At 40.4% G+C, this 11330-nt stretch overlaps 2 protein-coding genes across 2 annotated transcripts; one reads left to right on the forward strand and one right to left on the reverse strand.

Annotated features, from left to right (window-relative positions):
* The first annotated feature begins 1925 nt into the window (after positions 1–1925).
* Positions 1926–6070, forward strand: LOC149143398 (putative disease resistance protein At4g33300). The gene is made up of 5 exons (XM_089447259.1): positions 1926–3055; positions 3156–3568; positions 4117–4472; positions 4759–4958; positions 5097–6070. The coding sequence occupies exons 1-5, from the start codon at positions 2326–2328 to the stop codon at positions 5930–5932; spliced, it is 2535 nt and encodes an 844-aa protein (XP_089303385.1). The 5' UTR covers positions 1926–2325; the 3' UTR covers positions 5933–6070.
* Positions 6071–6907: 837 nt separating this feature from the next.
* On the reverse strand, positions 6908–11077 carry LOC149143399 (uncharacterized). The gene is made up of 2 exons (XM_089451804.1): positions 9497–11077; positions 6908–8959 (listed from the first exon to the last, which is right to left on the reverse strand). Exons 1-2 carry the CDS (start codon positions 11075–11077, stop codon positions 6908–6910), a joined length of 3633 nt encoding a protein of 1210 aa, XP_089307930.1.
* Between the last annotated feature and the right edge of the window lie 253 nt (positions 11078–11330).

Raw genomic sequence — 11330 nt, forward strand, 5'->3', positions numbered from 1 at the left:
ATCACCACTTTCCAAACTTTAGATCCTTAAGCAGATATTTCCGACTTTACCTTCTCTCATCACGTTCGATAATTTGGGGCATTGAGCAGTGGAGTAGCTTGATAACCCATGATTCACCTAAATCCACCTTCTAACGAATATGCTGCAACAAAAGCCACCAACTCTGATATCACTTGCTAGAAATCAGATCACTACTAGGGTTGTGAAAAATTTCTTCAAAATGAAAAACAATTAATAATCCAAGATAACTCAATAGATATGAATATGTAAAATCAACATAATACTAACACATAAATACCATAACAGATATCAAGAAAATTATGCACAATGAGACACAAAGATTTATGGTGGAAACCCTCGAGGGGAGAAAAACCAACCTGTTGTTGTTGCATTGCTATAAATCTTCTAGTCAAACAGATACACTACATAGATTAGCCGACCACTACCAGCTAGGAGACACGACTACTACTACAATTTGTTGGTTACCACTAGGTAGAAGGCCCCAATATCCTATCAATTGTTTGTTGGCCACTACTACCAAGAAGCCATACTCCTAGCACTCATACCAAATATCATAGGAAAAATCCTTGGTAATTTCCTGTTCTACTCTCAACACTCAACATTGCATAGCCAAACACCTACAACCAATCGAACATACGCATAATCAAACACCTACAACCAATCAAACACATGCTACAAGGTTGACATTAATGCCAACCAAACACTACATCGGCCAACAAAAGCCAGAAGTGGTGAAGGACTACATTGTCCAAAGAACAAAAAGGAATGTAGAGGGAGAAGAAAGGAAAGATCCTTTGCTTAAGAGAGAATAAAGCTGACAAGAACTCTTCCAAAAGATTGCCAAATCATATTAGATGAATAGATTCATGTTAGGAAAAGCAATAGAGGGTGAAGATGGAACACCACCCTATGACACATCATCAATAAAGAAAAAGTCCATCACTACTAGAATTTAGAACAAAACTAAGAAACCTAAAATAAGAATAAAAAAAGGAAAAAAAAATTCTACTACATTAATTAGGATTGTAGATCTTTAATTATGTTAATGATATATTATTAAAATACTTAAATTTTATAAAAAAAAATGTCCTCGTAAATTGGCAAACAAAACCAAATTAATAAGTCATTAGTGAGTTCAAAATCCTAAGAATTAAAACAACTATGAAAAATATGAAAGGAACTTAGTTGGTGAAATTAATTATACTAAGCACATGACGTGCATGGTGTAATGGTAGGGGCGGAGGCTGTCACTCCCCCACCCAGGTTCGAGTCCTGCAGAGGCAGGTGATTGATGTAATAAAAATCAGAAAAAATGTAAAGGTCCCGCACTCGCTTACAAAAAAAGAAATTAATTATACTAAATTTTAAATGCTAATTGTAATTGTAATTCAAAAAAAGCACATCCTATTAAAATGACTTAATCATAAAATATATACTATTAATTTACTTATGAGATGTAGCCTTTCCTTAGTGCTAAGCGTTATTCAATGTGGACCTTTTCTAGCAGCGCTGGCGGGAAGCTGGCAAAAGAATTTCGCTAAGAAACGGAAAGTTTTGTGCTGCCAGCAGATGTCGAAAACCCTTGGGGTAAACAAAAGTGTAACGATATTTCGTACCAAATTCCAATCTGAAAGGCACAGGGCCGCAACATGCAGGAAAATGGCGCGTTTTGAATAATCTTTATTTTACGGATAAGTTTGGTATTTCATCTGGCATCGATCAAGTAAGTAGGTAGGCGAAGATAAACACATATTCTATGAGGCCAAGTTAGATAGTTAAGCCTCAAAAAATATATATATTCTATTCTTCTTCTGGTTTTGTGACTTTTTAAAATTTTGACTCTGTTAAAATAAACACACGCCTCCAATCCTCCAGTCCAATTACCAAATAAAAAATATGCCTCCACTTTTTCTTCTCCCAAATTCTTCATCCAGGAGCAAAGTCTATTCCTTCGTACATCATGTAAAATATGCTATTAAATTAAATTTGCACAGCCTAAGATCTACGCAACGTAAGAGTCAGCTATTTCGAACTCGAGACCCCGTGAAAAAAATGACCGAACACTAGTACACTGAACTGCACTGGACGCTAATGGCTCCAACAATTTTTTATACCATGGAACCACTTCCAACCCTATCGACATATTCCTATACATTTAAATATAGCTACCTTCATCCCATTGATTATTGATTTATAGCCCAACTTTCATGTCCCTGGACTTAATTTTCTAAAGACAGCCCACACATAAGTAGGAACTCCAATCTCAAACGGTTCTTGCCTGGACGACTATTATAGGAATTGAGAATGGCTGGCCTGATTGATCCTCTTACTAGTAAACTTTTGGATAAAGCGTTCACCGAAATGGGAAGGGTCGCTAACATCATTTTTTTCAGCAAAACATGGGGCAAAGAGCTGAAGAATATGTTGTTGTTGCTAAAGCCTACCATTGATGAAATTTCTAAGAGAATTTCTGAATCAGATTTATCACCTGATAGAGGCAAGCAATTCAAAGGCTTTCAAGCAGACCTGCAAGATGGCCTTCGCCTCGTAGAAAATTTAGAGAAAATACACAGCTTTGATATATTCAGAAAGTACCGATATGGAAAGAAAGTTTTGAAGTTTCAAAGGAAAGTCTACGATTTCCTTCTTATTCAAGGTCCGCCCAATGTTACCCTTGATTTGCAGAAACTAAGTGAAGATATTAGGGATTTATGCCAACGATTCCGTCCATTTGAAAGACTAATTGAGAATGTCAGGATGACTACTAATCCCATTTCCAATAGCCTCGTCCTTCAAACAATCGAGACAATTCAGGTTTTTCAGAACCCCATTGATGCCATGGCTGAAACTTCAGTCATCTGCACCTACCAAGCCCCTGACATGCCAAACTTTGTAGTGGGGTTGAATAATCCTATCAACGCTCTCAAAAAAATTCTATTGCAGAATGGTGTTAATATCGTTGGAGTAACAGGGATGGGTGGGAGTGGCAAAACCACTCTTGCTTCAATGCTTTGCAACGATACCCAAGTCCAATGTAATAAATTTCCACTCTTTTTAAATTTGTTGTCCAAGCTTCCATTTTATGTTCTCACCTTCAGGAACTTTGTAATGGTTATTCTCTTTGTGATTTTCAGATTTCTTCCAAAACAATATAGTTTTCATTACCGTTTCACAATTTCCAAATGTAAAGGGTCTTTTGGACACTATGTGGGATAAGATAATAGGTCCCCACAGGCCTGATTTCCAGAGCATAGAGGATGCACACAACCAACTGCAGAAAAATCTTAGTTTGAAAGCACATCATCCAACTTTGGTGGTTTTGGATGATGTTTGGTCTGGACCAAATGTGGATCAGTTGTTGTTTGAAGCAAAAGGATATAAGACAGTTATCACAACCAGGCAGAATTCCACTATTCCTAAGAGAAGCGATGCCCGGCTTTACAGCATGCCTATGCTGGAGGACGGTAATGCCCTCTCACTTTTCTGCTTTTGGGCCTTTAATCAGACTTCGATTCCAGCAACAGAAAAAGAGGATCTTATTAAACAGGTATGAATTAGATATACTATTTATAAGGATCTGTCTAAGTTTTGAACTAGATATACTATTCATAAGGAGCTGTCTAAGTTTTGGAGTTAGGAGCTGTCTAAGTTTTGGAGTTTTCAGTTGGAATAGGGTGAAACAATTTTTGATCAATTGATGTTTTTTTGTTACTTAAAATTCATTTAAATCTATTTCTGAATGTATAAATAGATTTAGCACCTTCAAAAATTATTGAGCACTTAGATTGTGCAGAGTTCACAAATCAAACTTCTCATTTCAACAAATTTTAAACAGATTTTCAAACAAATTAACCCAAAAACATATGCCCAAAAGCCTCCAAAACTTAGAACAATTACACTATGTCTAGATATCTTAACTATTTAGCTATTCAGCACCTTCTGATAACACCTTCTCATGTTATCAGATTACCATTTTCCAATCTATATTCAAATTTGCAACTTCAAATGCAAACTATTGTGTTTAATAGAACTCCAGCAAAAGTTGTCATTTATGCAGAAAAATAACGAAATCTTAACTTGTACTAAGTTTTGTAGATTGTAGCAGAGTGCAAGGGTTTACCACTTGCCCTTCAAGTGATTGGAAGTTGCTTGCACGGTGAGCCCCAGCCAGTTTGGGAAAGTGCCAAGGCTAAGCTTTCCCGAGGAGAACATATATCAGACTGTCACAGAGATAACCTTATTAATCGATTGGAAATGAGTATAGATGTACTTGACAATGAACAGAAGCAGTGCTTTCTGGACTTGGGGGCATTTCCCAAAGGTAGAAAGCTCAGCGTAGATTTGTTATTGGACATTTGGGTATATGTCCGCGGCATGGAATGGCAGGATGCTTTTGTGATCTTGTTAGAACTTGCAAAAAGAAATCTCCTAAATCTCACCAGTGATCCAGGGTATGAAACTTGTTTGCATTCTGTAAATTTTTTCATTGCTTCGCCATTTTACCATATGTTTTTGAACATAAATTCCTGTGCTTGTCGCATCCTTCCATAAAGAATGAATATTTTAACATATGCTAAAATGGATAGTAAAGAAATTTAAGGCTTCAGTTTATTTACAAAATTTCTGAAAGAATCACAAAAAAGGAGGGTAAGATAAATCAAAGTAGATATAAAAGAGGGGATTTGAGAGTTTATCATAGGTTTTTTTGGTTAATTCATCGAGGGTTTGATGTGTTAGGAGTCCAGCCATCTCATTTAACTGTTCCTCGGAGCTTTCATTTTCTCAACATGATATAATGCGGGATTTAGCCTGTAGTCTGACACGCCAGGATAGTAAGAGACTTTTCATGCCTCACAAGGAGACTAAAATTACCACAGAATGTCTAAGAACTCTCACAGATAAGTCATCTGAGGCTCGGTTTCTTTCAATTCATACAGGTCAGGCCGCTGCTGAAATTTTCTTTCTTTCCCTTTTAGGGCCTAAACATTGAATAAGTATTTTTGCAAACTTAGTAAGTGTTTAACAAGCATTTTTTCCACATATTAAATTGACTTTTATATTTCCGGGACATGTAGATTCAATGCAGGAGCAAGATTGGTGTCCAATAGATTTTCCTCAGGTGGAAGCTTTGGTTCTATTCTTTGCCGCAAGTCAATACTGTCTTCCAAAATTTTTACAGACCATGCCAAAACTGAAGGTTCTTATAATATATAATTACAGTTCAAAACGTGCAGTGCTTCAAGGGCTGCAATGCTTTGGTTCACATACTCAGATTAAGTCAGTGCTACTTGAGAAGTTGATTGTGTTTCCTCTTTATGAGTACTGTAGATCATGGGAGAACTTGGAAAAGTTGTCTGTATGCCTATGTGAGGGCTTCAGAAATATGACTCTATTGGATAGGGAACATCTCTTAAAGTTTCCAAAGATTGTAGATATTAATCTGGATCACTGTAGTGACATGGAAGAATTTCCATGGAAAATATGCAACTTAACTTCCCTCCAGAGGTTGTCTGTCACTAATTGCCATCTGATCCAAAAGTTACCTGATGACTTGGGGAGGTTAAGGTCACTCACAGTGTTGAGGCTGTCGGCCTGTCCAAGCTTGTCAATGCTTCCACCACCTATTTGTAAACTTGAGCAATTAGAATTTCTTGATATTTCAGCCTGCAGGTGCTTGAAGGACTTTCCCATGGAGTTTGGTCAGCTATCAAACTTAAAGATGTTGGACATGAAGGAGTGCTCTGGACTGAAGAAGTTTCCTAAAGCATTAGCCAAACTAAGATCTTTATCACGTGTAATCTGTGATGAAAACATGGAAAAACAGTGGCGGTCTATCAAAGCCTCTGCCATGCCTACTCTCACAATTGATGTTGTCGAAGAATGCTTTAATTTGGACTGGCTTGATGCCTAAATCTTTCTAAAGGAATGTTTTTCCTTGTCAACAACTTTAGGAATGATGTAGAATTTTGAAAGAACCGAAGATTTTCCGGATTACAATGGTTTACCGTATAATGAATATTGGGTCTTTTATTTGCATATCTATTTTAAATACCAACATTGTAGAGGTTATGAAATTTGTGATGATGGATGGACAGTGATTCACTGATTTAATATGGCATAAAATATCAAATTTTTTAGGTGTAAAAAATAATATGTAATTTTTTATTTCTTTTGTTGTGGTTCACGGATACCCTGGACGGACACCTTGGTCAAGGGGTGGCCCTATGTCCACAGAAAGTGCTTTGGGGAGAATGGGTCTTTTACTTGCATATCTATTCTAAATACCAAAATTCTAGAGGTTATGAAATTTGTGATTATTGATGGATAGTGACTCACTGATTTAACATCTGTGACCTCCCAATAGCAAGGCATTGATTTTGACTCATTGAGCTAACCCTTTATAATCGACATTTTTTTATTTAGATCATATATTTATTTTATTTTAAACGAGACTTATAAAGTCCAAATTAAATACGAACATACTTACACATTATCTTCACATGAATTATAAAATGAACCTTTCAATTTTGTACTATAAAATGAACCTTCAAATTCAATTAAAGACGATGTGAGAAATTATTATTATTCTAATTTAGATTTAAATCACTACATTACAGGTAGAGTTATCAGTTTTTTCCAAATTCATAACTTATTTTTTTTTCCCCTGGGAAAATCCGTAAAAACTTTAATTAATATGAAGAGATTTACATATATATCAGTATATCATGATCTGTACAAAAGTTCAAAATTTACATCAATACATTCTATCAATTGTCTGTAAATGTGTTGTTTCAATTTCTGCAACTATTCTGATAGCATAATCCTAGTGAATTTTCTGTGTTTGCTGTGCAAAAATCAGTGATCTATGGGTGCTGTTGTCCTTATTTTATGCGAGATGAGGACCCCCTATTGGGTAGTCCTGATCTATATATGGCCGGTGGTAGTATTTCTGTTGCTGCTGGCCCAAAACTTCCGTAATCTCCCAGATGCCACGATCCATCACCGCGGCCTCCTTGGATAATTTGTCAGCGTCCATATTATGCTCCCTGTAAATGTGTGTAACAGAGATATGTGAGAAAGCATCTTTTAATCGATGCACTTCATCCATGATAGCTCTGAGTGTGTGCATGTGACAAATCGTGATATCATTGAACCAATTTATAACAGTCTGCGAGTCCCCAAAGATGTTGATTCTAGTGTAATGATGACATAGTGCAAAATGCAAGAGGTGCCGCAGTGTGATGAGCTCTGCATAATTATTGGTTCCAATGCCCAAGCCAGCTTTGATGTGATAGGAATGAGTAAGGTTATGATGCAGAATGATGCCTCCCCCACAACTCTGAGCATTTGCCGCTCCATCAAAGTATGCCCAAGGGGTGGATTGATCAATATTGGGCGGAGGATTTGGATGGCGAATTTTTGGGGGAGGCGGCTCAGGTAACTCTCTGTAAGCAGAGATGATTCCAGCTTCGATGAGGGGCCAGTGGGGTGCTATATCCTCAAATGTCCATCTGTTCCGAACTTTCCACAAAGACCATAGAATGATAACAGGCAGGTTGATCAGTTTCGTGCCCTTATGCCTCGCTGTCCAATCTATCCATGAGCTGATCGGATCGGGCCCGCTCCAGTCTCCATTGAATGGGATGAAGGGTTTTATGTTTTGCCAGATCTGTTGCATCATCGGACAGTGAAGGAATAAATGAGATATGGTCTCCGAGTCAGATTTGCAGAGAATGCACCACGTCGGGCCCTGTATGGCGCGTCTCATAAGGAAATCACCTGTGGGAACCTTGCTCCGGAGTACACACCAAGTGAACAGCTTTGATCTGGGAGATGCAGCAAGCTTCCAAATCTGTCTCCACCATTGATCAAGGACCCCAGGCTTTTTCTGAATATTAAGCTGCGTATAACCCTCCCTTGGTGAGTACTTACCACTGTCAGCAAGAAACCAAATCAATTCATCCGGACCTTCTGTTATCCTGATATGAGATTCAGATAGGGCAGTGCAATATTCGCGCCAGGTCGAGTGCCATCTAGCAGGGAGGTGTAGTTGGTTGGCCGTCTTCCAGGCTTGGTGAAACATGTCTGAGCGATCCCTGTCCGCGACCTGTGCAATCACAAATATATGCTGTGCTGATAAGCAGTCTATTAGATCCCTAGGTAGATTGTGCCGACCCCCACTACCATTCCACGGGTCAAGGCCCACACGGGCACAGTCACCGCTGTTAATCCTCCAAACGATGTTATCCCTGATGAGGGGCAGGGCGTGAAGCACAGCCTTCCAAACAGATGATATACCCACCTTGTTCCATGATGGCATTCTAAGCCAGTCCAGCTTGTTTCTGGGCCAAATGTATTTGTGGAAGACAATGGAGGTCCAGAGGCTGTGTGATGTCATCAGTGCCCATCCCATCTTTGCTGCCATGGCCTGTGCAAATGTGGGAAGATCCTTTATTCCCCATCCCCCCCACTTTTTTGGGAGAGCAATAGAGTTCCATCTGGTCCATGCAAATGTGCGTTTATCCTGTTTTCCTCCCCATAGATATCTGTTACATATTCTCTGGATTTTTGATAATATGTTTCGAGGGATCCATGCCAGAGCCATCCAAAAAACCGGGGTGGCTTCCAGTACAGATTTAATCAAAGTCAATCTGCCCGCTCTAGATAGATATCGAAAACTCCAGCAAGTGATCCTCTTCTCTATTTTTGCAACCAGCCATACCCAGTCTGCAATCTTCTGTGAGGTTGGTTTGAGCCAGTACCCCAGGTATTTAAGCCCTCTATCCAAAGGATGGTTGGTGAATGGAAATACCTGGCATGCAGTGAATGATTCCTGTACTGATGTTCCAACCAGAGTGATGGAGGATTTTGCCTGGTTTACTTCCATTCCAGTAGCTTGTGCAAAGAGCTTTAGGATGCGGTTGAATGTAGTGATGTCCTGCATCCTTCCATCAAGCATGATCAGCACATCATCAACGAACAGTAGGTGTGTGATAAAACATTCGTCTGTGATCTTCAATCCCCTGAGAGTACCTGCTCTTTTGGCTGAGATGATGAGGCGGCTCAGGGCTTCCATCACAACAAGGAAGAGCAAGGGAGATAGGGGGCATCCCTGCCTAAGGCCTCTCTCAGAGTGGAAGAAGTGGGAGGCCGCTCCATTGATAAGGATGCTGAACGAGGGGGATGTGATGCATGCCATTATCCAATTGATGAAGAGGATGGGGCAGCCTAAGTGGATGAGTATCATTTTGATATAGAGCCAGCTAACTCTATCAAAAGCCTTGGAGAGATCAATCTTGAGAAGGATGCACTTAAGCCTTTTTGTCCAAATGGAGTGTATAGCTTCCTGCGCAGATCCAATGGCTTCATGGATTTGTCTGTCTTCCAGGAAGGCAAACTGTTGGGGCCCGATGTGTTTGGATAAAATGGGCCTAATCCGATTGGCAATGATCTTGGAGATGATTTTATAAAGTACATTGCATAATGAAATAGGCCTGTAATCGTCAAATGATGAGGGGGAGTCTGATTTGGGAATGAGCGCTATAAAAGTGGTGTTTATTGCATCATAGATTTGTCCTGTCGCTCTGCTTTCCTCCACCACCCTCAGGATGTCCTCTCCAAGAAGCTCAAAAAAGGCTAAGTAGAACTCTATGGTCCATCCATCCGGACCTGGACTTTTTTCTCTCTGAAACCATTTGATGGTGCTCTCCAACTCTGCCATAGTGACTGGTCCTGTGAGAGAATCAATGTCCTCCTCCATTACATATCTGGGGAAATGTGATGCCACATTGATGATTTCTGCCAAATTTGTGCCCGCCGGATTCTTGTACAGTTGCCTGAAATGTGAGGTGCCAAGCTGTGAGAGCTTGTTGAAAGAATCAGCCACTCCTCCGTCTGGCATAGGAAGATTCCAAATAGTATTTGCCAGCCTTCTTCCTTTTGCGAAATTGTGGAAGAAACGGGAATTCTCATCCCCATCTTTGAGCCATACAGCCCTACTCCTCAGCCTCAGGGACTCCTCTCTGAGTTTCAGGATTCTGTGCTTCTGATTTTCGAGCTCCAATAGCCGAGATTTGTCCCCCATGGATCCAAAAGCCCGGTTCTGGTCATCTAGGAGGCCATGAATCTCTTCTTCTATATTAATGAGCTGAGCATCCTCTCTGATTTTCTTCTCTTTTGCCCATCCAATAGTCAAGTGTTTGAGCTCTGTTAGGTTTTTGACAAATCCTCTTGCCAATGATGCTTCTCTGTCAATAGGATGTGTCCTCCAGAAATTGGATACCAGGTTGATGAAACTCTGATCCTCGAGCCAGAGGTGATTGAATTTGAATGGAGATTTCGGCTTTGGAAGGGGGCCCATGATCTCCATAAGGATAGGAGAGTGATCAGATATGCCTCCCGATCCAACCCATTGTTTAAGACGATGGAGTTTTTGAATCAATGTCCCTTTGAGAATAAATCTGTCTAGTCTACGGGCAAGTGCAGCTTGTCCCACTCTCCTATTTCTCCAAGTTGGAAGGGGCTTCTGCATAGGGACGTCAACCAAATCATGTAGATCCAACAGTCTTCTCATGAAGTCTGTAATAGAGTCAATCTGCGCCATAGAGCCCCAGGATTCACTGTATCCCAGAGAGAAGTTTAGATCCCCCCCTATGATGATGTGGTCCAAGGACATCAATCTGAATCCCAGGAGATTTCTCCAGAAACTTTCCCTTTGATGGCATGGTCCATATATATTAACTATACGAAGATTCATTCCAAGCTCAATCGCAAAAATGTCCGCTCCCAAGAATCCAGGACCTCCCCAGGAAGAGTCCAGCCTGATGGAAAGTGGGTTGAAACCAATAGCCAAACCCCCAGATCGCCCACTGGCATCTGCTGCAATGAAATGCCATCGGGGAGATGAGAGACTGAGGGATCGAGAGACATCCTCAGCTGATCCTAGGGTTTCCTGGAGGAGGATGATGTCAGGATTTTCGACCTCAAAAAGTCGTTTGATGGCCAGTTTCTTGGGGTGACTGGCCAGCCCCCTACAATTGAAAGAGAGGAACTTCATGGGGGCCCCTGCTGAGGGGGTTTTGTGGCTCTAAGGACCCCATCAATGGTGGATTGGCGGCCTGAGGCAACTTCGGCCCCAGCGCGAATAATGGCTTTGTTAAGTGCCGATCTTCGGCCTCTGGTGATAGTGAGACCCATCCCAGGGGTAATAATGCCCAAACCAATCGAGGGAGCTAAAGAATCCGGAAGTGATGTGCGGGGGCGAAGAGAATATGAGTGAGGCTGGTGTCTTTTGGGGGTGGATTCTTTTG

Source organism: Pinus tabuliformis, chromosome X (genome assembly GCF_031772625.1).
Source record: "Pinus tabuliformis cultivar Carrire ecotype Pingquan chromosome X, CPIR1, whole genome shotgun sequence".
Classification (NCBI taxonomy): domain Eukaryota; kingdom Viridiplantae; phylum Streptophyta; class Pinopsida; order Pinales; family Pinaceae; genus Pinus; species Pinus tabuliformis.